Raw genomic sequence first — 27,740 nt, 5'->3', positions numbered from 1 at the left:
CAGATCCTCCCAGAGGACGGTTTGAAACGCAGGAAGGCAGAGAGGGCACCTGGGAGGAGGCGGTGGGAGGGCGGAGGGCGGGGGCTGGGGCTCGGCCCAGAGCCTTTGGGGTGGGCATCCTGGGCAGGGCAGGTGGCCGAGGTGTGAAGAGGGGAGGATGCGCCTCTCCAAAACCCTTGTCGACATGGACATGGCCGACTACAGTGCTGCGCTGGACCCAGCCTACACCACCCTGGAGTTTGAGAATGTGCAGGTGTTGACGATGGGCAATGGTAGGTGGGGGCAGGTGTGCCCAGGTGTGCCAGTTGGGGGCAGATATGCCCAGGTACGGGAGCGAGTCTTCAGCACTCAATTTGGGACTGGGAGGAGAACGATAGATTAGCACGTTGGTCCCATAGGTGAGAGCACAGGTGTTGCCAGGTGAAGCAGATGTGCCCAGGTACAGTGACCAGAGGTATTCTGGGTTGGGGGGGTGCTGCAAGGGCAAATCTTCAGCAAAAGTAGGTCCCAGGTATTCCTGCCAGGCCCCTGTCGTCCCTGTTACTAAAGCTGTCCCCGCTCAGCATGTCACTGGGAGCGGGGACTTGATGGGGAGCTTCCTCCTGGCGTCCAGCTCCAGTAACTGGTCCAACATGGCCCCTTCTTGAACCCCTTGGGCCTAGGTCCAGAGAGATGGAAAGGTATGTCCTGTCCCTGGGGATGGTGGATGGAGGCACAGCTGTGTTTCAGGGCATCTTTGGGACTTTCCTGGGGTGAACGCCGCACTCAGAGAAAATGGAGTTCTCAGGGAGGTTTTGCTAAATGAGACGCGGATCAGCAGTGCGTGTGCCGTGTGTGCGCGCGCTGGTGTGCGATCGTGACCTCCTCTTGGCGTGCGTGCGTGAGTTTCCGTGTACGCGTGTGGGCAGGTGGCAGTGTGTTGCAAACGTGTGTTTCCGGGAATCCGCTTGCATGTTTGTGTTCACCTGTCTGTGTGTGCGTGTTCTGTGTCTTATTTCTAGTTGCATTTGTTCACTGAGTGGGTCTGTGTTTGTTGGTGTCTCTAGGGATGCCTGTGTTTGTCTTGCTTATGTCCGTGAGCGGTGACGAGTGTGTGTACGTGTGTCTGTGGATGTTTGCACACGTGGTCTGTGGATGTGGATTGGTTTGTGTGCCCCGAGCTTCCTGGGTGTATGTCCCGTTTGGGCATCCTGTCTTGTGCCCCTATTTATACCTGCTTGTGTATGTGTGTGCATCCCTGCCCTCGGGGGTCCAGAGCACATGTGGCTGTGTACACGTGATGTGCAGGGTTGCCATTCGACAAATGCGATTCACATCAGCAACAGGTCCATTTGTCTCAGAGCAGATTGTGTTGCCTGTGTGTCTCTCCCCAGGTTTATACATACGCTCCCATAGAGCACATTTGAAGGTGGGGGGGATGGTCTCCTGCACAAAGAGATGGGGGAAGGGAGGAGGCCTGGAAGCCAGGATGCTGGGACCTGACTGTTCGAAGGCCAGCCTCAGAGGAGAGGGGGCAGCTGGCCGAGGTTGGCCTTCCACCTGCCTTCCTTCCATGGCTCCGCGGCTTCAGCTGAGGTCTGTAGAACTTGGGTCAGCTCAGCTCAGCCAGAGAGAGGTGTCTGCCCTGCCCGTGGTCAGTGAGCACTGCCCGTGGTCAGTCTTACCAGCTGCTCGCCTCCCCCTGCCATTCACTCACTGTGTGACCTTGGGCACGTCACCTCCCCTCTCCTGGCCTCTGTATATTCTACAAAATGGGCTTAGTCACCTGAGGCTTGCTGGACGGCCGGCTTTTGGGAGTGTCCAGGGATCACGTGAGGGAACTGAGGGGAAACACACAGGAAATGGTAAACAAGAAGCTGCTGCACTAGGCAGGGTCTGTGTGACCCCAGAGGGATAGTGTGTGCTGCCACACCTGGTCACCGCCCAGCCCTGGGCTGCCCCCATCACCCCTTCAAAGCGCACATCTCCAGCTCCCGAGAACTGTGTGTTCCTGAGACAGAGGCCAGGCTCCTTACTGGCTGTTCTGAGAACAGAACAGCCTCCAGCTCTGGAGCCAGAAAGATCGGGGCTCAAATTCTGGCATAAATCCTTCCACCTGTGTGAACTTGCCAAGCCATTTTCCTCTCTGAGCCTCAGTTTTCTCATGTGTAAAATGGGAGTAAATCATAGCACCTGCTTCCCAGGGCTAACCAGAAGATCCAATAAGATAAGGCACCTGAGTGCTTAGCGCTGGTAACTGGTCCTGACCCCGCATGAGTCATCTCAGGAACTCTGAGCATCTCTAAGAAGAGTCCCTTGGAGTTTGAAGCGGGCTGAGAGTTGGGGTTATCTTTTGCATACATCCTGGGCTGGAGGCTTGAAGGCTCCAAAGATAGCTCCCTACCTGCCTCTCATTCTTGATTCAGAAGTGGCAGAAGTCCTTGTTTATCAGAGGCCCAAGCAGACACCCCAATAAGGACAGCACTGGCCAGAGGCCAGCACTGGCCCTCACACCTGGACCATAAATCTGGTTCCTCTACTTAACAACAATGTGATGACTCTGGGCAAGTCCTGTCCTCTCCGAGCCTTGATGTTCTCACCTGGAGAATGGGAGCCATCAGCTGACCCCAGGAGTGGGGTGATATACTTGGCATCACCCAGCCTATCCTGCCCAGGATATGGGAGCCCCTTCCCCCAGCCTCCGCCTGAGTTGTGGGGTCAGCTCTCCTGGGGGTTGGAGGAGGCAAGGCTGAGGGAGAAAGGGCACCAACGCAGCTTAACAATTATCCCCATCTCCAGGAATAATTCACCAAGTGGAGGGGGCCGCAGTCCTGGGCACCCTCGGGAGTCTAGGTGATGTTCAGCTAGGCCACAGCAGCAATGAGATGTCCACTTGTGCTTGGAGACTGGAAGTCATCTGCTCCCAGAGTTTTCTTCTGCAGAAAAATTTTCACTTCACAAACACTGATATAGTGCTGGTTATGTGCCAAGCACTTCACACATTCACTGAATCTTCATAACAGACCTAGGGATTATCATGTTCCCCATTTTACACGTGAGGAAATGAAGGCACAGAGAAGTAAATTAATGCAGCCAAGGTCACACGGCTAAGAGGTGGGCAAGCTAGGATTTAAACTTGGCAGAAGGGCCATAGAGGTTGTGCTCTTAACTAAAGCACTATATCCCTCTCCAGTTCTTAGCTAGATGTTCACTAGGAATTCAAGATTGGATTCAGGGTTTCTATGAAAACACGTGTGTGTATGACTTTGTGTGATGTGTGTATGTAGGCATTTTTCTGGGGAGATGGTCGATAGTGTTTGTCATCTTCTCTAAGAGGTCTATCCTTGGTGGAAGATTTGCTTACAAAAAAGAGGGTTCAGCTGCTGAAATTAAAAAAAAATTGAAAACAACTGGACCAGTCAAACTGCCCCTCTTTGCAGTTAGGGAAACTGAGGCCCAGGGGAAATTGAAGCAAGGAAAAGGAGCTTGTCCCAAGGCCACAAGCAAGTTGGTAGCAGTACTAGTACCCAGGACCCCAGCCACCTGCCTCTTATTTCCCTCTTCACGTTTACATAGATGCAGTAGCTTTTGCTATGAGGTGCTCAGATCCTTGCCATGATCCTCCCAGGAGGGCAAACGAGCCACTGTCCTTGATGTATGTCTTCCTGTTGCCTGGGAGAGTTTCAGGGCCCCTGGGTACCAAGCTGAGAGCCACCCGGACCTGTTCACTCAGTGAGGAACAAGGAACAGGACCTGGTTCTGGGCAGATGCTGGGGGAATATTTGCCTCTCCCACGGTCCCCTCCGCCCAGCCAATCAGGGTCTACAAGGGTTGGATGCATCCTAGGAGACAGCCAGGTTTTCGTTCCTTCCCAGAGAAAGCTGGGGCTAGCGGTCTCCACAATGGGGAGGAGCAGACCTTTGCAAACAACTCTGTGAAGTCAGTGTCACAACCATCCCTAAGTTATAGATGCAAAATGGGGGTTCCAAAATGCCGAGGAACTTGCCCAAGTTCTTGGAGGAAGTATAACAGCACCTGGGTGTAGCTGAGGCTGAAGCCCTGGGGAGATCCCCACAATGCTCATATCGGTTTCTGAACCTAAACCACCAGGAGAGCAGGGCCTCCGGGAGGTGACTTTCTGCCCCTCCTGTGTCCTCACTCTTTTCTTTCGTGGTGCAGACACATCCCCGTCAGAAGGTGCCAACCTCAACGCACCCAACAGCCTGGGTGTCAGCGCCCTGTGTGCCATCTGTGGGGACCGGGCCACAGGCAAACATTATGGTGCCTCAAGCTGTGACGGTTGCAAGGGCTTCTTCCGGAGGAGTGTAAGAAAGAACCACATGTACTCCTGCAGGTGAGGAACCTTGATTTCTCCAGCTGGGAAATGGGTGCACTTGGGCTAATGTCCCCCCGGGTCTGTCCTCTCTCTGAATAGGTCCCAGAGGCATCTGCCCTTCAAGCCCTTCAAGCCTCCTCTGATTTCTTAGTCCTTGCAGATCCAGATGGGAACATCTATTCTAGAAACTTCATTTATTGATCATAAAGCCATTGACTGACATTTATTGAGTACTTACTATGTGCCAGGCACCATACTGAGTCTTTGCCTGTATTAACTGTTCCCAGAAACTCATTGTTATTTTTCCCATTTAGCAAATGGGGACCCATGAGGTTTAGGATCAAGCCTTCTCTGAAGCCTCAGAGGATGAGGATCATCCCCCAACTTGGTGCTTTTTCTGGGGCAAATAGGGGATTGGCCCCAGCCTTTCCACCTCTGTCAAGGCCTTGGAGATCCCTCCTTCAAAGCGTCTCACATTCTGGGTAACAACAATAATAAAATAATGGTAGCTGTCAGTTACGAGCCCTTACTATGAACAGATTGTGTGCTGAGCCCCATTAAGGTAATTATCTCATTTTCACCGGTCAACACCCCTCTGTGGTCGTTACTATTATTATTCTCATTTTATAGATGAGGAAGCTGTGGCTTGGAGAGGACTAGGAATTTACCCAAGGTCACCCAGCTTGAATCAATGTCAGAGCCCAGATCGACACTCAGGGTCCCACCCATAACCACTGTGGGTACTGCCTCTATTCCATATCCCCCCCCGGAATGTGGCTTATGTGGACCAAGTATTGACACTGATCCACAATCAGGAGCCCACTCTGGGCTCTGGGATTTTATAGGATATGCTGGAAATAGCAGTGCCTTGTACTTGCAGCTGAGCGATCTGAGGCCATGTGTCACCTCTCTGAGCCTCAGTTTCCCCATGTTTAGCGGGACAGGGTTGGGCTCTCAGAGAGTCCATAGGGCCTTTCCAGCTCCTGGTTGGTTAGCAGCAGAACTCCTGGGATGAAAGGTTTGAACAAAGAGGCTGGAGGTCAACCAGATGGCCAGGATCCTGCTTCAGACCTGGGAGGGGGAAGGCTGTCTCTTCTCTACCCAACCGTCCAAAGCCCTCCCCAGATTCAGCCGGCAGTGTGTGGTGGACAAAGACAAGAGGAACCAGTGCCGCTACTGCAGGCTCAAGAAGTGCTTCCGGGCCGGCATGAAGAAGGAAGGTGAGCCTCGGCCCTCCCGCTGCCACCCCACTGTCCCACCTGCACCCACAAGCTCCCAGTAGCCGTTTACAACTGCGGCCACAACTTTATGACTTGGTGACAGGCCCCAGGGTGACTGGCTAATGGCTGAGAGGAGGGAGGGCCTGAAAATCTGACCATAGGGAGGGGCTGGGCTTGGTCTTGAGAAAGATTCCAAGAGATAAGCTCCCACTTTCAGCTACTCAGGTTCCCAGCGCCACCACCCCTGCCTGCCTTTACCAACACAAGGCAGCCAAGTTGGGTGTTTTTTTCTTAATATACTATTTCAAACATTAGGAAAAGTGTAGAGAATCGCACTACGAACATCCATGGACCCACCACCCAGACTCAGCAAATGGGAATGGGGGTGGGGGTGGGAGAGTTCTATACCTGAGCTTCCTCCCCAAGCAGTTTCTTAATCTTCCTTCTTGGGCATCAGGTGACCCAGCGTCCTCCCGTTCTAGGAAAAGGGAACAAGGCCCCGGACTCATCCTGGGTGGAGGAGGATGGGAACGCTGGGGCACAATGTTTATTCGGGTCTCCCTGGCCTCCTGCCACCAGCAGATACCAATCCCCTGGCTGGGCGTTTCCACAGTTGATAGTTCCTTTCATTCTCATGACAGCCCTGTGTGGCACTATTATCCTTCCCGCTTTTCATGGACGAGGGAACTGAGACCCAGGATGGTTCAGCAACTTGCCCAAGGCCCCGCAGCTGGTCAGACAAGCTCCGAGGTTTGAACCCAGAGCTTTGGACCCGAGTTCATTGCTGTTTGGACGATCCCTCAATGCTGCCTACTGTGCCCTCCGGACCCCAGGAATATTTAAAAGTTTTTCAGCCTAAGCTCAGGAGGCAAACATCTTTTAACCGCTTCTCTGGGTAACTTGAGTTCATTTTCAAATCTCTTTGTCTCCTTCTCTGCTCAACTCACTTTTCCCAGCCCTGGGACTGGCTCCCAGACCTTCACTTCCAGCCTGCAGCTGTGGCACAGCAGCCAAAAACCCTTGGTCTAGTTCTGTACAAACACACACACACACACACACACACACACCCACCCTACCCCGCAGCAGGATCCTGGGACCCAGCCTTCCCCGAGCAGACTGAGAAGGACGGGAACTTGGCTTTGCTTGTCTCCCCTCCCCGACTCTACCTCTGAGCCCCTGTTTTCTCTTCTCCCTCCCTGGGAAATATCTTCTGGGTCTCATCCCTACAGAGCCCTTAGAGTTCACTAGCCCTGCTGGGAAACCTGGGCCTGTGATCCTCATGAAGGAGTGGGTGGTCTCCAAGGCCCCTTCCAGCTCGCAGCAACACAATTCTCTCATCCAGACCTCAGTTATCCTCAAAGTCGGGGAGGGCCTTTTTCAAAAGGCAGATGCCCCCCTGCTCTCCCCTTACCCAGTTATCAATGGGATTGAGCCACTCTCACCTTGAACTTGAGAACGACTTTGTGGAATGAGAAATGTTATGAATGGGGGACTGCCCTGGTGGTCTAGTGGTTAAGACTCCGTGCTTCCAATGCAGGGGCGCGGGTTCGATCCCTGGTCGGGGAACTAAGATCCCACATGCTGCACAGCGTGGCCAAAAAAAAAAAAAAAAGAAAGAAAGAAAGAAATGTTATGAATGGGAATATGAGGCATGTATGAAGAGCTGAAGGCAAGAAAAAGATTGAGAGCTATAGTCTAAGAGCCAAACAGTCTAGGGCTCTAAGAGTCAGTGATTCTATCACCCCGACAGCCTAAGATTTTAGGTTTGAGAGAATGAATCTCTCGTGTTAAAATTCCAGGCCTTGTGACAGGCAGGTGGGAGAAAGGTTGGCAGCTCACCTGAGCAGGTGGCTACCTTCCTAGGCTGTAGGTAGCCTGGTCCTGCATCTGGATGGTCTTATAGATGTCTCTTGTTAAACATTCAGAGTCACTTTCACGTGTCACTTCGAGGAAGTTTCTGCCCCATCTGGGCTCCAGTGTTCACATCTATAAAATGACAGGGGTGGATAATGAACCCTTCCAGCTCTGTGAGTCTAGCTTTACGCCCACTGATCTACCTGTACAAGTACATACTGCCCACCAGGACATGTGTGTTTGTTCCCTGATCCTCCCACTGAGCTGCCACAGAGGGAGCAGGCCCGGATCCTGGCTCCTGGAAGGGGAGGGAGAGCCCCCGGCCATTCTGCCTTAGCTTAGCCTTGAGAATAGCCAATGGCTTCTCGTCTTGGAGAAAGTGGCGTTACTCTAGGAGGATAGGAGAATTGACCGATGGCAAGTGAGTGTGAGCTAGTAAAGGTTGGTGCTTATTTACATGCTTGGGTTAACCAGGAGATCATGACACATGCAGTTGCTTGGTTGCTTTGAGAACAGGCCAGGGTAACAACGTGTTCCATTGCCACTGTGGTCAAGTTCTGGGAAGTCAGGACATTACTAGCTCTACCTAAGTCTTATAGTTCCAACACCCCTCCTCGGCCTGGTGGGAGGTTCTCAAAGCCAAGAGAGATTCTCAGTGGAAGCCCCAGTGATCAGGAGAGTTGGGTCCAGTTTTTATTTCCCTTCCTCGCTGGCCTTAGGAAGATCCAGGGATTAAAACTCAAAAGTTGTCTCTGAGGACAGGAAGGTATGGGCCGCAAACGTAGCATTTATAGACCAGTCAGGTGTATACGAGGTCATCAGATCTACCCCCTCCCCATTTTACAGATGCGGAAGTTGAGGCCAGACAGGTGATGTGATTGGCTCGCGGGTGGGGGAAGGCAGGACTAGAGCTCAGGCTCCCCAGAGCTGAGCAGACACCAAGGTCCCTGGATGAAAACTAGTAGTGATGGCCTTGGGAGGCACCTTCTCGGTCTAGATTCCTGAAACTTCCTCTCGACCACAGGGAAGGGCTCTAAATCTCAAAGTCATATAAGTTTGGCCAGAGGCTATTCCACGGTGGTCAGAAGTGGGTTCCCTGAAAGAACAAAGACTCTGGGAAGAAATCTGGGGAATCAGTGGGCTCAACAGCCGGTCTCAAATTTCTTCCTCTAAACCTACACCTGCCTGGGCCCCTGCTGGCAGACCCAGGGCAAATGTCTGACTCCTGGCGTCGGAAATCCAGCCCAGGATGCAGAGCCAGGGGTACAGGAGGTGCAAGTTGGCGGTAGGCCAGGGGCCGTCTGATAGGCCCTTCCTGGGAACCCTGGCCCAGCACCCCCCTACGCCCCGACTCAGGGGTTCTCTTGGAAGACAGGCTCGTCCTCCTCTCCGCCTCTGCCCGGGCCGGTTAATATTCAATAGAAGTTACCTTAGGTCCCCGACCCTGCTAATACTGAGCAAACATTTGGAAAACATCATTCCGTGACTGAGCTCGCGCCGGGCACTGATAACACCGGCCTAACCTTGAGGAGCCCAATCCCCAGCTGCTGACAGCAGCCCTTTTCTTAGGCCGCCACTTGGCGCCCTGGTGGGTGCGGGCTGGTAGCCATGGGAGGGGTGTCGCGGTCGGGGCGGGACTCGGGCAGGGGAGCGGTGCTGGGAGCTGGCCTCCGTCCAGGATGGTGGGTCTGGGGAGAGGAGATTTCTTACCTTGGGACCTCTATCATATCCCACTAAATTCCCGGGCTCCCTGTACACTATCTGACTTTCATTCTCTGATTTCAACAATGTGTGAAATCAGGAGAGAGTTGAATAGCGGGAATGTCAGCGTTCCATTGAGAAACGGGGCATAGGATGTGCCCAAGAATCAGAGCTTGTCTCATCCTGCGCCTTCTTTCAGCCGCTCAACAGATATTTATTGAGCACCTACTGTGCACCAGGCTCTGTTCTACTTGTTGGGGCTACAGCAGCGGACGGTAGGGATGATGTTCTGGCTTTCTGGAGCTTTTCTTCTCTTAGAGAGACAGAGAGTGAAGAAAGAAACAGAGAGTAAGTACCAAGAAGAAAAATAAGGCCGGAGAAAGGGCAGAGCCTGCGGGAGGGATACCACATCAGACAGGATGGTCAGAGCAGGTGTCTCTGAGACGGTGATATTTGCACAAAGACATGAGTAAATGAAGAAGAAGCAGCTTAGCTGCACGGGGAAGAGAATTCCAGGCAGTGGGAACAGCAGCGGCGAAGGCTTTGAGGGAGAGTGGCCGAGTGAGTCCCAGAACAGCGGGGAGGCAGGTTTGACAGGCAGAGAGAATAAAAGCGAGATGGGAGAAACAGGACCATCGTGAGCAATTGTCTTTTTACTCCAGGTAGGATGGGGAGGTCCTGCTTTTTAGCAGTGGAGGGATATGACCTGAGTTGGGTTTTAGGGGATCCCTTTGTCTTTCGAGAGGTGCACAGACTGCAGGGGCAAGGCCAGAAGCAAAGTGACCAGTGAGGAGGGTCTGAACTACCCCAGGGCCCAGCCCAGAGTGGGAGCCGCAGATGGATCTTGTAAAGATTTCTGATGGAATCTGGAGTGTGAGCCGATGGGTTAGTGAGAAAAAAGGCATATAGTGAGACTCCCAGGCTGGGAGGAAGAATGAACCTGCCTATTCCTGAGATGGGAAAGACTCCGAGGAGCAGGCTTGGAGGGAAAAGCTTATAGATGGGGAAACTGAGGCCCAGAGAGGGGAGGTGACCCCCACCAGCGCATGGAGAGTGAGGGATGAATCCCGACAGGATCCCAGGTCTCCTGCCGCCTCGTCCTCCCTCCTTCCAGCTTCAAAAACATTCCACCGTGAGGCCTCCCGGACTCCAAGGGCCAGGCCAGGGCAGCAGAAGGACCACCTTACATCTTAGGCCAGGATGGGGATGCCCGGGGGCTGTGAGGCCCTGGTGGACGGAGGCCCTGGATCTCTGAGTTCCTGGCAGGGAGCCCCGCAGTCGGTCAGGAGGGAGCCAGAGCTTTGCCGAGCTGCTCCTGAGAAGGTTTGTCTAGAGCACATGCACTTCCTGCTGATGGCTGAGACCACCAGGGCAGGTGGGGCCTCCAGATCCCCTTGTCCAGGCCTTTTGCCTCCACACTCAGGAATCCCTGACCATCTCCGTCACCCAGAGCAATTCATTTTGCTTGTTTTATACACTTTCATCTGGAAAGAAAGGGACCCTTTTCCAAAACAGAGCTTGAAAGCCTGCCATCTAGACAGATCCCCTCTTCAAAGTTCAAGACCCACCTTCAGCCCTCTGCCAAGTCATCACGACCTTGCGTGCCTCCATTGATGGCTGGGTCACTCCTACAGCCACCCCGCTGTGTGCAGGGCAGTTGTGGCGCTTGGCAAGTTCTCCCACAAGCTGGGTCAGGACCCATCTCCCCCATTCCCACATGCTGATCTGGGCTCTGCCCCCTGGACACTCCCCAGCACCCCCCCCCCAACTCCCACCTCCAACCCTGTTTCCTTTGTTCCAGGCCAGCCTTGCAGTCCTTCCCTCTGGGTTCAACCACCTCCCCTTGCTCCTCAGCCACCCCTCATGTCACGGGAGCCCCCCACCCCCACCTCTCTCTGCCTCCTCACAGCCGTCCAGAATGAACGGGACCGGATCAGCACTCGCAGGTCAAGCTACGAGGACAGCAGCCTGCCCTCCATCAACGCGCTCCTGCAGGCCGAGGTCCTGTCCCAGCAGGTACCGGGGGACCCTCCACCCACCTGGGGATCCCTCACCCCAAAGAGGAATCTCTGCTCCACCCCTGACCTCCCCAGCCAGGCCCTGGAGCAGCAGATGGGAGGGCCCTCAGCTATCGCAGAAGGGAAACTGAGTCCAGGGTCACTCAGCTGGTTTAGTAGCAAAGACCCACAGCCGGGACTCAGGGGCCCTGTGGGGCCTGCATTCTGCAAGCCAAGCAGTTTTCTCTCTTGCTGAGGGCCTGAGTTCAGCTTAGCCCCGAGAGAAAAGAGGAGTGGACAAGTGGACAGAGTAGCACATGGGGCTCAGCCAACCCCTTGCTGTGTGACCTTGGGCAAGTCACAGCACTTCTCTGGGCAGTGGTTTCTTCACTTACCCGATGAGGATGAGGATTTTTGCTCTGCTTCTCCTCTAGGGCTGAGGGGTTCCTTGGGGTTCAAAGGAGCTGGTGGAGGAGGGGGCAGGGGGCAGGCAGCAGATAAAGGCCCAGAGAGAGCTTCTTCCCCTGTAACTGCCTCCTCAGCATCCTCCCTTTCCGGTTTTCCCTGAGCTTCCTTCAGAGCTGAGAAGGCACCCACAGTCCAGCTCCCCTTTTCCAGGCAGGAGAACTCTCCGGGGCGGGGGCTCTGTGCAGGGGACAGAGAATATAAGGAGGGCCCGGCCATCGCCAGCATTTTCCTTCATCTCCCCCAGATCACCTCCCCTGTCTCTGGAATCAATGGTGACATTCGGGCAAAGAAGATCGCCAGCATCGCGGATGTGTGTGAGTCCATGAAAGAGCAGCTGCTGGTGCTTGTCGAGTGGGCCAAGTACATCCCAGCTTTCTGTGAGCTCCCCTTGGACGACCAGGTGAGGGTGAACACGGTCTGCGGGCAGTGCGGGCCCTGCTGGCCCACCTGGGATATAGCCTTGGACTGGTTTGATTTTATTTAACAAACATACATAGTGCTCATGTGTGCCTGGAGCTGTTTAAATCACTTTATAAATATTAGCTCATTTAATCCTTCCAACAACCCTAGGGGATCAGTGCTATTATGACCATCTTATAGGTGAGGAAACTGGGGCACAGAGAGGTTAAGTAACTTACTCAAGATCACACAGCTAGTGTCCAACACAGCTGGTATTAGAACAGGCAGATAAGCTTCAAAGTCCAGGCTAGTAGCCACTGCACCACTGCCCCAGGCAGCTCTCCTGGGGAGGATGTTGGTAGGGGCTCAGGGGCAGGGATCAGGAGGTTTGGGCTTGAGCCCTTGCTCTAAGATAGGTTCTCTGTGTGATCCTGGACAAATTACTTTCTCTCTCTGAGCCTCCATTTTCTTATCTGTAAAGTGGGACTTGTAATATCCACTTCAGAAAGCTGTTGGGAGGATTGAGAACATTGCTATTTTTAAAAAATTTGTATTGGAGTGTGGTTGATTTATAATGTGTTAGTTTGGTGTACAGCAAAGTGAATCAGTTATACATATACATATATGCACTTTTTTTTTTAGATTCTTTTCCCATATAGACCATTACAGAGTAGTGAGTAGAGTTCCCTGTGCTATACAGTAGGTCCTTATTAGTTATCTATTTTATATATAGTAGTGTGTATATGTCCATCCCAATCTCCCACTTACCATTTGAAAAGCGTAAATCATGTAATGGGGCACCTACACAGTCCCAGGCCACAGCAGGCCTCCCTAAGTGTCAGTTTCTTCCTTGTATCCCACCAAGATGGTTTAACTCAGCATTTTATTTCCCAAAGTACCTTCTTTGGAATACCAAAAAATGTCCCAGGGGAAAAAGGGGGCTGAAGGGGCGGGGGCTGAGGGCAATTGAGTTTCTGAGATACTGTAAATGGTAGCGCCTGCCCAGGGCACCCCCGAGGCCTCTGCAGACAGTTTCCCTGTTTGGGAAAGAGGAGCTGGACTGGGTCACCTTCTCAGCTCCAAGGGAAGCTGAGGGACACCGATGGATAGTGTTCCAGGTACCAGCTCCTGGTGCATTTGCTTCTCTGTTTTGCACATTTGCACAAAAGATTGGCAACACATGTCAGTCTATTAAAGTTTCTGAGAAGTCCTCAGGCAAGGCAGCTATGGAACTTTAGGAAGCCTAGGGCTTCTCGAAGTCTTCTGATGCCCAGGCTCTCCTGGAGTACGTTAGTATCACCTGGTGGGACACGCTGTGAAAACCCTGGTTTGGCTGGTCCTCACCCTCATACGGGGGCTAGATCAGATGCCCTCTCACATGGATTCCTCTCTGCTTTGGCAGGGATGACAAGGCAGGGATCCTGGCTGAGCTGCCCCTGCCTTTTCCCCTGCTCCTCATGTTCTGGCCCTGGTCCCCTCTGCTGGAGAGTCTGCATTAATGTTTAATCCCTCCTGTTCCTTCCCAGGGGCTCAACAGGGCAACAAGGTCCCCCCCAAGCTAAGCAATTGTTAACCTCAATTTCCCACCCAAACCTTCCTGGCTGGGGCTCAGAGCATTCTCAGAGAGCAGTGATGGGTGGCCAGTAACACAGAATAATCATTAACATTACCACCCCCCTGCCTGCCCGCCCCCAGAACAGCCACCATGTTAGGGGGCTAGACCCAGGGCCAGGAGGGTTCCCAGCTCCCCATTCATGGTGTATAAGGAGCTCATCTTGCCCAAGATGGGTGGGGCACACCTGGGAGAATTGGGGGCACTGTCTGTCGACATTGCCCCAGGAACCACCTTCCAAGTTTGTTTGCTTCTTGGTTTGTCTTGGACATCAACCCATTGAAACCTAGAAGGCTGGGTAGCATTGGATAAGGGGACTAAGGCTTGGAGAGAAAGAGCGATTTGCCCAAGGTCACAGAACAAGGCAGCCACAGGGTGTGAATCCAGGTCTTCTGCCTCTTGATTGCAGAGGCACTGGGGTAAGTGACGAAAGTCCTGCATGGTGCCTGGCATATAGGAAGTGCTCGATAATCAGCATCCTTTGGCTTCCTTTTGCCCTGGTCATGGAGAGGGAGCTCTCGCCTCCAAGGCTGTTTGCCATTTCTCCTCTTTTCCTGTCACCCTCACCAGGCTTAACCATGGGGGAACAGATGAGGTAAGGGCATGGCTGTAGGAGGGGCTCGATCTGGAGAGGATATTAAGTAGTTGGCTCGTCCATTCACCTATTCCTTCCTGCTTCATTCAAACAAATACTTATCGAATGCTTACTATGTGCCAGGTATCCTCCATGCCTTAGAACAACTTCACCTCCTTAGAGAGGCCTTTTATGATCTCATCGAATGCAGTTGCTCTTGCCCCATTGCTCTTTATCACATGACCCTCACGTTCCTTTCTTCTTCCCTCCCTCCCTCCATCAATCTATTTTTTCTTTCTCTCTCTCCCTTCCCTCCTCCCTCCCTTCCTTCCTTCCTTCCTTCCTTTCCTCCCTCCCTCCCTTCCTTCCTTCTTTCTTTCTCCTCCTCCCTCCCTCCTTTTCTTTCCTTTCACCATTGTGTCCCCAAACAAGTGTCTGGCACTTAGTAGGCACTCAACATTTGATGACTACAAGAATGAGCAATCCAATGAATTAATGAATAAAAGCATTTTTGCTTCCTAGTTTAGCCTGCTAAAAAACTTCCAAACTCCCTAACCCAACCTTGCAGATAAGATCCTTGAGGCTACCAGCCTGCTACTGTTTGACCAGCCCCATCCTTTGGTCCTCATGCAAGCACTGAAGCAGGTGGTTCTGAAAGGGCAAGCAATGTCCTCCTGTGCGCTGGCAGGGCTCCCACCTCACACTTCAGTCTTCCAAGGCCTCCCTGTCCTCTCTGTAGGGAAGGGGTCGGTCAAGCGGATCCCCTGCCAAGGACCAGTGCTCACACCTTTGCCTCGGGAAGCAACATCCATGTCCAGATTCTTATAACGCTTTCTCAGAATCTAGAATCTTCCAGCGTCAAGTGGGTGGATGCCCTGGACATCTTCTTGAGCAATGATTTCCCAAACACAACGGTGCATCAGAATCAGCCAAGGAGCTTGTTAATTTCAGATTCTTGGGCCCACCCCAGACATACAGAATCAGCGTTTCTGGCAGTGGGGCCTAAGAATCTGCGTTTTTACAAAACAGTCTTCATAATCTTTCATAGCTGATCCATGGGTAGGAATTCAGGACCCCAGAAAAAGCTCTAAAAGTTTTAGAACTTTTTGGGTTTGTAGACCCTCTTGAGAGTCTGATGAAAGCCTTTAAGTCTCTGCTAAAAAAAACCCACATACCCGGAGTGTTGTTACAGTTTTACCAGCCATGCAGATGAGGCCCAGAGGGGAGCAGCTAGCTACCTTGGACACAGCAATTCAAGGACAGACTCAGCATTTGGTCTCCCGGCTCTGAGCACATGTTCTTTACCCTTCCAGGCAGTTTTATCCGTTATGGGAGGAAGGCAGCAGTTTTCTTTTCTTTTTCTTTCTTTTCTTTCTTTTTTGTTTTTGTTTTTTTTTTTTTTGACCGCACTGCACGGCATGTGGGATCTTAGTTCCCTGACCAGGGATTGAACCCATACACCCTGCAGTGGAAGTGCGGAGTCTTAACCACTGGACTGCCAGGGAAGTCCCAAGGCAGCAGTTTTCTGATACCCATTTTATAATTCAGGCAGGTAAAGGCAAGGAGAGCATTAAGCTGACTTGCCCAGGGTCATTGACTTGGCTGGGAGCAGCCTTCCCAGGGGTGCGGACACCTTCCCAGGGGTGTGGACACCGGACGCCATCCCTTCTCTCTTCCAGGTGGCCCTGCTCAGAGCCCATGCTGGCGAGCACCTGCTGCTCGGAGCCACCAAGCGCTCCATGGTGTTCAAGGACGTTCTGCTTCTAGGTGAGGATACTGCCTGCCCAGCCAGGGCTCTGCAGAGGGTGTGCCCAGCACGGAGCACACCCGGGCACGGGAGATTTCCATGGTAGTGTGCAGGAGTGAGGGAGAAATATCAGGAATGGTCCTGTCCTCAGTATTCTCAACTGGATACCCCACTCAGATGCAAAGAAATGTAGACTCGAAGAATTAAATTCCCCAGCATGCAAGTTAGAGCACAGTCAAGGTTAGCCCTGGAATAACTTGTGCATTCTGATGTACTTTCTGGAGTAGGAGCAAAAGACATCCAGGAATGGCACAAACCCCCAGCCTATGTCACCTATGCCTTCATAGCATGTTTGTTTATTATTTTAAATGCTTATATAGGGCACACCACGAGCCCTAGTCTGAGTACTTTGCAAATACTAACTCCTTTAATATGACGACCATATGAGGTAAGCTCTGTAATTTATTCCCATTTTATAGATGGAAAAACTGAGGCACAGAAGATTATTTACCCAAATATATCTGGCTAGTCAGTGGTAGAAGCAGGACTCAACCCAGGTAGTCTAGTTCCAGAATCTGAGCCCTTATCCTTGGTGCTTTTATGCCTCCCAAGTGGCCCTTTAATGTCATCAGTGTTGTGGGTCTGTTGTCATGTTGAGGAATGGAGCTTGGGTGATGTGAAAGGGCTCCTAAGAAGTCAGGCTCCAGGCCCAGTCCAGTGACTGCAAACAACTCATTCCTTTATTCTGGGCCTCAGCTTCCTCATCTGTAAAATGGGCGTGACAATCCCCAAGGGCCTCTCCTCCCATGGGCACCAGCTGCATTATAACTGCCAATGGCAGGGCTTGTCCAAAGCTAGGGCAGAGGGGTACACCCAGGTGGCTTCCCCATCCCCTCTCCTTCCCAACCCATCCAGGCAATGACTACATCGTCCCTCGGCACTGCCCAGAGCTGGCAGAGATGAGCCGTGTGTCCGTGCGCATCCTGGATGAGCTGGTGCTGCCCTTTCAGGAGCTGCAGATCGATGACAACGAGTACGCCTGCCTCAAAGCCATCATCTTCTTTGACCCAGGTACAGCCCACACCTCCCACCCTCCCCTGATGCTCCAGACCCTCTGTCAAACTTCTCCTACTGGGTTATGTACCCTGAGTTTACCACCTCATCTCTTTAGTATATCAACCAGGAGCCATTTCTATTAGCTCCATTTAACAGATGAGGAAAATCAAGTCTCAAAGGGCTGAAATGACTTGATAGGGTGCACTGACTCCAGTGGCTTGGTTTTTTTCTTTCCCACTTTACCCTTCTTTCTCTTCCTCCCTGCTTTCTGCTCCTTACCTCCTACCATCCTTCTTTTCTTTCCCTGAAAAAAATTTTTATCAAAATAATATTTACACACATTTAAAATGGAAGTAGTCTTCCCCACCACACTTTTCCTGTCCAAAGCCTACTCCCCATGGGGGAACCATTTCCAATTCTGTTTACTGTTTCTTCTGGCAGTTACCTCTCCAGCTGTAAATAAAATGCTAACCCTTCTATTTCTTGGTTTATCCATTTTAGAACATATTTTTCCTCTTGTGATAGTTGAGGATTGCACTTTTCTCTATCACCACTCCCATCTTTTCTCCCCCATCCTCCTAATCTATTTTTCTTGCTACTTCAATGTCTCTACTGTTCACCTTTATAATGTCCTGCACTTATGCTTCTATTTCTTGTCCCATTACCTGTAGGCAGTATCTCCTAACCCTTCATCAGCAGGATAAAGATAATGCACCCCACTCTCCCCATTCCATCTACTGACTTTCCACCTGCACTTTTATACAACGTTGTTGTAGTTGTATCTTTGTGCAAAGTGTGATTTCATTTCACAATGTCAAGATGGATGCCTGGGCTGCAAAAGCCTGCTGGCTTCCTTCCCTCCTTCCGTGTTAGAGAGGACCTACTGTGTGCCAGATGCTGTTCTTAGCGCCAGGCCCTCCTTGCATGGAGATCGCCTCTAGTAAAAATAGTGATAAAGAGGAAATGAGCACTGCTTATGGAGTGCTCACTAAGGCTCCGTTCTAAGCGCTTCCTGTGGATGGTCTCGCTTTCTTACTTGTGAGGTAGGAATTGTTATTATCACTATTTTGCAGATAAGAAAACTGAGGCACAGGGAGATTGATTAACTTGCCCAAGGTCACACAACCAGGAAATGGCAGAGCTTGGATTTGAACTTCAGACTATCCAGCTCTCAAGCCCATGTTCCTACCTACCACACGCTATTCCCCGTTTCTTGAGGGGGTAAGATTTCCAGTTCTAGTTTCTTCGAGAGCCTGGCCCAGGCTGCATCCCCTGTGGTGCTTGGCACGGAGCTAGATGGATAGTAACTGCTCAGTAAAATGTGCAGGATTACTGATGCTGAGTCAGGGTCAGCAACCTGGCTCGGACGGGCAGGTGACCTAGGACAGGGCCGGGCATGTGGGTGGTGCTCAATAAATATTTACTGACTGAATGAAAGAATGCACAAACGTGGCCCAGAAGAGAAAACCCTGGACTGGAAATGTAGGTGACGTTCTCTTTCTGCTGCTTACTTTATCCATAAAAGAGGAAATAAAAGAGGAAATAAATGTATTACCTCCATGATGGTTGAGATTAACTATTGGATGACCACTTGAATCACCTTCTTAGTTAAGGATCTAGAATGTATCCATTGATTTTTTTTTTCATTCATTCATTCATCCTTCCGTCCATGTACCCATCCTCTCATCTAATTATCTATTCAACAAATATTGACAACACATGGTGCTAAGTGGTGGGTTTAAAAAGACAGAAGAGACGTATGCCTGCCTGTACAGAGCTCACAGTCTAGTGGAAGAGATAATTACATCCTGTGTGCTCAGTAGTGATGGAAGAGCCACAGAAATTTGGGGACACCATGGACACTGAGAGTGCAGACTTTGGAGGGTGGAATGGAGACAGCGTCCCGAAGGAAGTGTAAACTAAGCTGAGACCCCAAGACGACACAGGCAAGGGAGCAGGGAAGAGGGGAGACTATTCTAAGGCAGCGGAAGCAGTGTGTGCTGAGGTCTGGATGGTGGGACTTTACCTGGGAGTCAGGAGCCCTAATTCACATCATGGATCTGCCAACAAGCGGCTGTGTGGCTTGGGCCAAGTCCTTTCCTTGTTCCGTGCCTCGGTTTCCCCATCTTTCAGATGAGACGGTTGCAAGGTACCCTCTTGGGTGTGTTCCTGAAGTCCTGCCCCCCATCTTCCACTCCTTTCTCCCAGTCCTGCATCTTAGGAAATGTGACAGAAACCTTTTTCTGCCTGAGTCCAGGAAGCTACAGCTTGCATTAGTGCACTCTGGTTCTTGAGGACCGTGAATCCTTGCCCCAGCGCTGCTGGGGACTCCCTATGTGACCTTGGGCCACGAGGTCCCCCATATCAGGGCCCCAGGAGTAAGGGGACATCTGGGTCCCACCTCCCCAGATGCTCCAGGTGGCCCCCACTGCCTCCCTTGCACAAGCTCTCCCGTTGCAGATGCCAAGGGGCTGAGCGACCCGGGCAAGATCAAGAGGCTGCGTTCCCAGGTGCAGGTGAGCCTGGAGGACTACATCAACGACCGCCAGTACGACTCACGCGGCCGCTTCGGCGAGCTGCTGCTGCTGCTGCCCACCCTACAGAGCATCACCTGGCAGATGATCGAGCAGATCCAGTTCATCAAGCTCTTTGGCATGGCCAAGATCGACAACCTGCTGCAGGAGATGCTGCTGGGAGGTCGGTGTCCGGCCCAGGAAGGGATGAGAGGTGGGCGGGGCGCCTCTCCAAGAGACAAGCCTCAGGCAGACCTGAGTTCACCTCTCAGCTCCATCACTTCCTCACTCTGTAGCTTTCGGCAAATCCCTTTACCTACCTGAGCCTCAGTTTCCTCATCAGGAAAATGGGGATAATGGTCTGTTAATTCAGGTGCTGAGAAGCTAGCATGTTCCAGTCACTGTTCTAAGTGCTGGAGTTTCAGCAGAGAACAAGATTCTGTCCTCCTGGAGGTTGTGTATGAGTGTGTGTGTATGAGTGTACATGTGCCTGCCACTGTGTATAAGGGCTCGTGGAAACATATGATTATCAAGTATATAATAAAGAGGGCAACTACAGATTTTGAAATAACCAGGTAATATGATAGAGTATAACTGAAAAGGGGCCTCTTTAGATAGGTTGGCCAAGGGAGACTTCACTGAAGTGGTGACTTTTATGCCACGGACCTGATGGAAGGAAAGAGAACATTTAAAAGCCAAGAGAGAAACATTTCAAGAGATGTAGTGCAAAAGGCCCTGAAGCAGGAGAGGCTTGTGTCTTCAAGAAAGATAAGGTTGTGAGACGGGAGGAGTTACATGAGATGAAGGTGGAGATTGAGCAGAAACCAAATCATAAACATCGTCTTAGAGGCTATGGTCAGAAATTTGCACTGTATTCTCATCACTACTTTTATAAGAAGACTGAAAAATCAGACTAATGCTTTAAACAAACTATCCTGATTGTTGGGTAGAAAGTGAATTTCAGGGGAGCGAAGTGGAGACAGGAAACCCCTGAGAAATGTCACTGTCTCCAATCAGGGGAAGGACAAGGAGGCTTGGACTAAGGCATGACTGGAAATTGATCAGCATAGATGAACTTGAACATCTATTTGGAGGAAGAACCCACAGGATTTGCTGATTGATCAGATGGGGGTGGTGAGGGGAAGGTGAAGAGTCAAGGATGAAACCTACATGTTTGCTTTGAGGAACAGGAATGGTGGTGGAGTAATTTACTGAGATGGGAAAGACTGAGATAAAACAGTTGGAGGCTGGGGATGGTGGTGGTGGTGAGGGATCCATTTTAGACTTTAGTTAAGCTTGAGATGACTGTTAGGTATCCGGGTTGAGTTATCCAGGAGGCAGATGGATGTTTGACTCTGTTGCTCAAACAAGCCCGAAGGTGAGGATGAGAGGCAGCTTCATGGTGTCCCAGAAACTAGGTGCCAAAGAAGGAGATAGAGGAAGCCTAGCCAGGGGGAAAGGAGAAAAGCCAGGCAGAGTCCCAGAATCCAAGAGAAGAGTGCGTTTTAGTGGGGACAGAGCATTTAATGGTGTTAAATTCCACAGGAGGGAGAAGGAGGCTCTTGGCGATTGTGTTGAGAGCGGTGTCAGAAGACCGTGGGAAAGGAAACCAGATTTGAGGCAGGGGAGCGGGTATTACAGAGTGAGTGAGTTGGAAAGTGGAGAAGTGGAGATAGCAAGAGTATACTGCCCTTTGAAAATGTTTTGCTAAGAAGGGGACCTGGGAGATAGCTGAGGATGATTGCAAGGGAGTGATCCTAATGATGGGCCACGGAACCTTGGCTGAACTAAGAGGAATATGGACGGGTGACAATAGTGAAAAGTGGGGGTCATTGAAATGACAGCCTCAATAGGGCTGAAGAATTTTTGCAGTGATGGTACTAGAGGAAGTGAGCTGGAAAGGTAAGAGGGAGGGTCTAAGTGAAGATGATTGAACTTAAGATTTTGGAGGTGACACAGTTACTGGTGATGGCCAAGGACGAGGTTTCTCAACCTCAGCGGATACTTGGGACTGGACAATTCTTTGCTGAGGGGGCTCTTCTGTACCTTGTTTAACCACATGCTTGGCCTCTACCCAAGATATGCCAGTATCACTCCTTCAGTGGTGACAAATATTCAGATATTGTCAACGGTCCCCTGCGGGACCAAAATCACCCCCAGCTGAGAACCACTGTCATATGGAAACTCATTTCATTCTCACTTTGACCCTGTGAATATGGGGTCATAATGAATCACGTGTCACTGAGATCAGGATCAGGAAGGAGCTTGTGTCTGTTGCCAGATAAACATGAGTAAGATAATTAATCTCTTCGGGTCCTATAATCTCATATGTAGAATGGGTTAATAATGATACCCACTATACAGGATTGTTGTGGGGATTGAATTATGTCAAACATGAAAAGTGCTGTAAAACAGTACCTGGTACATAATAGGTGCTCAATAATTGATAGCTATCATTGAAACAGGTATACTTTAGAGGCCCCTTGCAAGCCCTAAAATTCCATCATTGTCATATTAGTGAACATAGCCTATTACCAAAGCTTATATATATGGTACTGTCATTCTCTGACACATTTTTTGAAGCAGTTACTGTGTTCCAGACACTTTACTAGGACCTCAAAGAGAGAAGAAAAATAGACCTGTAATTGTAATGCTCACAGACAGAAGTGATTGTTCCCAAAAGATGGGTTACAGATAAATGACGATGGGAATTCCAAGGAAGGAGAGGTTTACTTACTACTGGACTGGGGAGAATCAGGAGAGGCTTCCCAAAGGAGGAAATATGTGAGCTGGAATTTGGACTTAGGGATATTGGGGGGGCGGGGGAAGGGGAGGTAGAAGGCGTCTTTAGTGGAAGTGACACAGGAGCAAAAGCACAGAGCTAGGACAGTACAGGGGACACATCAATGCTATAAGTAGGTCATTTGGGCTTCAGATGTAGGGGATGAGGCTTAAAGGTGAGTTGGGACCAAATGGTTGAAGGACTTGCACACCAAGGGGCTTTGAGAGCCATGGATTGAATCCATCATATTAACATGTAATCAATACACAGCTTGCTGCAATATTTAAATGATCTCACAGCTTCTTTAGATGCTCCTTGTTTCTTTCAAATCACTTTATTCTCTTGGTTTTTGGGTCCTCTCAATACCTTCATGAAGCCTGTGGATAGGAATGGAAGCCCCAGTTTACTAACCTGGAAACAGAAACCCAATAGGCACCGTCAGTATTGGATGGGTGGGTTGATCGGCCACACTTGAGGAAGATGGTGCCTCAAGGCCCACGGACTTTATCCCAGACTCTTCATCCTCACTGAGTACCCCTTCTACCTGCAGGGTCCTCCAGTGATGCACCTCATGCCCATCACCCCCTGCACCCTCACCTGATGCAGGAACACATGGGCACCAACGTCATTGTTGCCAACACGATGCCTGCTCACCTCAGCAACGGACAGATGTGTGAGTGGCCCCGACCCAGGGGGCAGGCAGGTGGGCAATTGGGCTTTACCCAGGAAGGGGTGAGGTTGGGGCCCAAGAGGGAATCTGGAGAAGGTCGGGTCTAGAAGATGGGAAATGGGATAAAACAGTTCTCTGTGCTCCAGGGTAGGGAATGAGGGGTGAGACAGTCCATTGTGAAGGCTGTTTATTCAGTGAGGTGATTGACAGTCTCCAGTGAATGAAGCGGCCCTTGGGATAAGGCAATCCACTGGGTGAGGCTGCCCATTGGGTGAGGATGTCCATTGGGTGAGAGTTCCATTAGGTGATGTTGTCCACTAAGTAAAATTGTTCATTGAAGTAAGACTGCCCAATTGGGTAAGGCTACCCATTAGACAGTTAGGTGAGACTATTCATTGGATGAGAACCTCCACTGGGCTAGATTGTCCTCAGAGGTGACATCTCACAAGAGTGAGTTTGTCATTGGGCAAAGTTCTTCAAAGAGTAAGATTATCATTGGGATGAGGTGGTCCACTAAAATGAGGTTGCATTTCATTGAGATTGTCCTTTGGGAAAGCTGGCCATTGAATAAGGTTGGCCAAGTGGGTCATAGTCAAAATTATTTTCTGAACTGGTAATGGGGCTGGGGCCGTTAGTTTCTGTTACTCAGCCGCCTAAAGATCAAAGAAATGGTATTTTTCGAGCCAGTTAGCCAGACCCTTGTGTCTCATCTACTGCTGTTCCTTTTCTCCAAGAAAGGATGTTCCTGTCACATGTCCCATTGTCCATAGGGAGAGTCAACTTGGGCCCTGGTTTTAGAGCAGCAGCCGAGGTCTCCATATCAAATGATGGAAGAGATGGGGGCTATGGGGACTTAGGCAAAAGGTTCTGATCACAGAACCTGACCCAGCCACAGCCTTCCAGACCTCATGGAACTTAGACTTGGTGATCTGGGACTCAGAAGGTTTGGGCCGTAGGAGACCTTAGAGAGAATCTAGTCTAATTCTCTCATTTTGTAGTAGAGTAAACTAAGTCTCAGAGAGGGGGACGAACTTTCCCAGGACTCTTTGTTTACTCCCCAAAGGGCTGGCATTCTGAGCAGCCCCTGTCTGTCTCTCTATCCCTCCAGCCACCCCTGAGACTCCACAGCCCTCGCCGCCAGGTGGCTCGGGGTCTGAGCCCTACAAGCTCCTGCCAGGAGCCATCGCCACAATCGTCAAGCCCCCCTCTGCAATCCCGCAGCCGACCATCACCAAGCAGGAAGTCATCTAGCAAGTCACTAGGGGGAGGGGGCTCTGCCGGCCCCCCGGCCCCCTCAGAGAGCCCCTGATGGTCACTTGGTCACAGTGAAGAAAGCTGTGACAACAGGGCCAGTCCCAGAGCAGTAATGGAAAGGGCGAGGGCCCTAGAACTTGGGCTACAGGTCACATCCCACTGCCACCCTTCACTACCCGCTCTGGTGACGGGGCTGTGACTTGGGGAGACCCCAGTTGAAACATCCTCCGCTGCCTTGGACAACTTTTCTCCTGCCGAAGCCACTGCCTTCCCTTCATCTTTCACCCCAACTTCTTCACCCCCGAAGGATTGCTGCCTGGAGACGACACGAGACCTTGCTTAAACGTGGCTCCCTCCCTACTCAGATTGGTACTTCGTCCCTAGTACTGCCACATTGTCAGACACAGAGCCCTTCTAGGCTGGGTCAGACGGTGGCACCTTACCCATCCCTGTTCTGCTGTCCTAACCGCCACTGTCACCTTCCTCAGCCATCCTAATATCTCCAAAGCCACCTCTCCAGAGGCTGAGGAAGACTTGCAAACAACTCCCCCAGTCATCCCGGGAACATTTTAAAAGCACCGACTGGAGCTAGGCGCAGTGTAGGAGATTGTCGAGAAGGGAGACGCCATTTCTCCTCTAACCCCTGGCTCTTTCCTCCTTCAGGGACTTGAGTGGAGCCCTTGAGTCAGAGGGCAGCCAAAAATGATGATCCCTACAGGCGGCCAAAAATGAGAGAACAGTCCAGGGTGGACACTGCAGCCGGGACCTGGGGGGAGGGCTGGACTGGTCAGAGAAGGCAGCAAGGGGTAGACTATGCGCCAGGCCTTTAAGGAAGGGCTGGATTCCAGCTGGTGGAGCAGATGAGACAGGACATTCCAAAGAAGAGCAAACAGCCTGGGCAAGGCGGGGAGGTAAGAAGGAGGGTGTGGAGGGAGATGATAAAAGACGGGCCTGTCTGGAGCAGAGGGGGCACGCTGGACAGCCTGGGGACCATGAATGCCAGACTGAGACTTGACGACTTGGGTCCACGGGCTGTGAGTAGCCGGGGAGGGATGTGCAGTGAGCTGAGCTTTCAGGAGCTGAAGACCGCAGTCCTACAGAGGTGGGAAGTTTGGGAGGGAGCGGAGACATCAGATGGGGCCTGATGATGTCATCCAGGTGAGAGAGATGAAGCTGGGGATGGAGAAGACAGATGGGTGAACCTCAGGTCAGAGTGGCAGCAAGGAGGAATTGTTCCACAGGGTCTATCTCAAGTGCTTCCTCCCGGCACTGTCTTAAGGCACTTGACCTGCACCATCTCCTCTCATCCTCCCTACTACCCAGAGATCGTTAGTGAAGATGAAATTGAGATCTAAGAGGTTAAGTCATTTTTCTGGAACTCAGACAGCTAGTATGTGACCAAGTCAAGACTTGATCCCAGGTCTGCCCGGATCAGGAGCTCTTAACCTCGGTGGCTGAAAATCTTCTCTGAAAAGGCCCTTCTGTCCTCACTGGGATTGAGTAGAGGGACTTCCTGCCCCCTTCAGCAGCCTCAGAAGCCAAAGCCTCATTCTTTCCAGGACCGCTGCCCACCCCTAGGACTAAGATTGGCCTGAGGCTGCACTAAAGTCCACTTCGGGTCCAGAATCCTGTTTGCTGATAAACAAGGAGAATTCACGGCTCCTGGATCCCTTTTCTCTTCGCTCCCCAAGTCTGGGGAAGAGGCATTCAGCGGTGCATTGGGAGATCGACCAATGTGACCTGGCATTCTAGAGGTGGGATGGTTTGGGTGGGAGCAAGGGAGAGGTAAGAAGGAGTGGACTTGAGACCTGCTCTGTGGAGAATCACTCAGGGTACCTTCTGGAACCATTAAACCCCAGGATGGCACAGCCAGCACCTCATCCATGCAGAATTTTGGAGGCTTTGGGAAAATTCTGGAAAGTGCCACTGGCCAGTAGGAATTACAGAGATGTGTCCTGGGATTGGAGCTGTGCTTAGGGAGGAGAGTGAACAGTCAGACTACCTACCCTCCGCCCAGGGCTGACCCTTCTGAGTGGATGCAGGCAGCACCCCAGTGCCCCCAGATTTCACCACTAGTGAGTGTTCCTTTTTGTGAAAGAGGCATGAAGGGTATTGGGGCAGCATGTCCGAGAGCAATTGCCGCATCTCCAGTGCTATCAGGGTTGGCTTTCCCGCTCCACCAAGCCAAGTCCCCAGTCCCAGGAGAGGTTGTCTCCTGCTCGGGGTGCTCTGTGCTTCCTCAGCCACCCCTTATTCCTGGGGCGCTTCCCCAGAAACCCCAGCCAGGGTGCTCAGACTAGTCTGGGGCAAGGTAAGGAAGCTGGAATCATTTCTGGTAATTGTCATTCCCCCTCTTTGCCCCTCCCCCCCCCCCGCCCCGCCCCAATGTTGCCCAGGTCTCTATCTGTCTTGGGAGCAAAGCTGAGATAAGAATTTCCCATGGGTGGGGTAGGGTAGCAGTGGCTTTTAACAGTAACAATCTTCTGGGCCAGGGGGCTAGTTCTCGGCCCCAAATCAACCTCCCTGGAGGAGAAATCCATTCTACTTTAATAATGTTATTGCAAAGCAGGAAACACAAAACAGAGAATTTAGTTTTCTGACTCTAAACTGAGGACACGACACCACACTGGAAAATCTTTTTTCTTTTTCTTCACTACCTGAGTCGTGGTCCTAAAACATAAGATCTAATGGACTAAAAGAGGGTTGGGAGGGCAAGCACGGACCCTGTAATTCCTCCACTGAGACAACCCCTTCTCTAGGCAGCTCTCAGCAGCTTCGAGAACCCACATGGCTCTCCTGAGGGTGGACGAAGGGGAGCAGACCGTCGGAAATAGACGCTCCTCGATTTCTTGTGATGACCAAGTCAATTACTTTTGCCAAGTCGCTCTGTGATTTGCCTTGATTGTGATGAATTTTGAAATTTACATCGAGCATTTCTGGAAGTGGGCTGTGTCCCGCCGGACTGATCAGCATCTTCCAGTGGGTGTGGATGCCATTGGGTCCTGTGCTGTCCCCTGAGCCCCTGTCACTGCCACCCAATGGGGCAAAGAAGCAAAAAAGATTTCTTACTCTTGTGTGTTTTAACAAAAGTTTATAAAAAAAATAAATGGCGCATATGTTTTCTAAATCCTTGGATGGGTGTCTTTTCTTCCTTTCAGTTGTTAGAAATAAGAATGAGAATAGTCGGGTAGTTCTTTTTTTAAAATTTATTTATTTATTCATTTATTGGCTGCGTTGTGTCTTTGTTGCTGCGCGCGGGCTTTCTCTAGCTGCGGCGAGCGGGGGCTACTCTTCGTTGCGGTGTGCGGGCTTCTCATTGCGGTGGCTTCTCTTGTTGCGGAGCGCGGGCTCTAGGCGCGCGGGCTTCAGCAGTTGTGGCTCGCTGGCTCTAGAGCGCGGGCTCAGTAGTTGTGGCGCACGGTCTTAGTTGCTCTGTGGCATGTGGGATCTTCCCAGACCAGGACTCAAACCCGTGTCCCCTGCATTGGCAGGCAGATTCTTAACCACTGTGCCACCAGGGAAGCCCCCGATCCCTCCCTCCAGGGGTGTTTTCAGGATGGACTTGAATGAGATCATAG

General features: G+C 51.3%; 1 protein-coding gene across 2 annotated transcripts; it reads left to right on the top strand.

The window, feature by feature from the left end:
- Positions 1-91: 91 nt before the first annotated feature.
- On the top strand, positions 92-27,289 carry HNF4A (hepatocyte nuclear factor 4 alpha). 2 transcript variants are annotated; one of them, XM_061209785.1, is made up of 10 exons: positions 92-272; positions 4,159-4,333; positions 5,441-5,535; positions 11,000-11,106; positions 11,800-11,955; positions 15,820-15,907; positions 16,803-16,958; positions 19,404-19,640; positions 22,789-22,911; positions 24,017-27,289. In XM_061209785.1, the coding sequence occupies exons 1-10, from the start codon at positions 158-160 to the stop codon at positions 24,157-24,159; spliced, it is 1,395 nt and encodes a 464-aa protein (XP_061065768.1). In that variant the 5' UTR covers positions 92-157; the 3' UTR covers positions 24,160-27,289. The 2 variants fall into 2 exon arrangements, with proteins under 2 accessions (XP_061065768.1, XP_061065767.1); XM_061209784.1 differs by having other exon boundaries at positions 22,789-22,941.
- Positions 27,290-27,740: the final 451 nt, after the last annotated feature.

This window comes from Eubalaena glacialis, chromosome 13 (assembly GCF_028564815.1).
Source record: "Eubalaena glacialis isolate mEubGla1 chromosome 13, mEubGla1.1.hap2.+ XY, whole genome shotgun sequence".
Lineage (NCBI taxonomy): Eukaryota > Metazoa > Chordata > Mammalia > Artiodactyla > Balaenidae > Eubalaena > Eubalaena glacialis.
The sequence above is the reverse complement of the archived record's forward strand: the minus strand, read 5'-3'. Positions and strand labels throughout refer to the sequence as shown.

Bases quoted from the DNA above. Each gene is read 5' to 3' on its own strand.
- HNF4A (XM_061209784.1), top strand. From the start codon at position 158: ATGCGCCTCTCCAAAACCCTTGTCGACATGGACATGGCCGACTACAGT. The intron at 273-4,158 runs GTAGGTGGGGGC...TTCGTGGTGCAG, and splicing joins GGTGTTGACGATGGGCAATG to ACACATCCCCGTCAGAAGGT. The intron at 4,334-5,440 runs GTGAGGAACCTT...AGCCCTCCCCAG, and splicing joins AACCACATGTACTCCTGCAG to ATTCAGCCGGCAGTGTGTGG.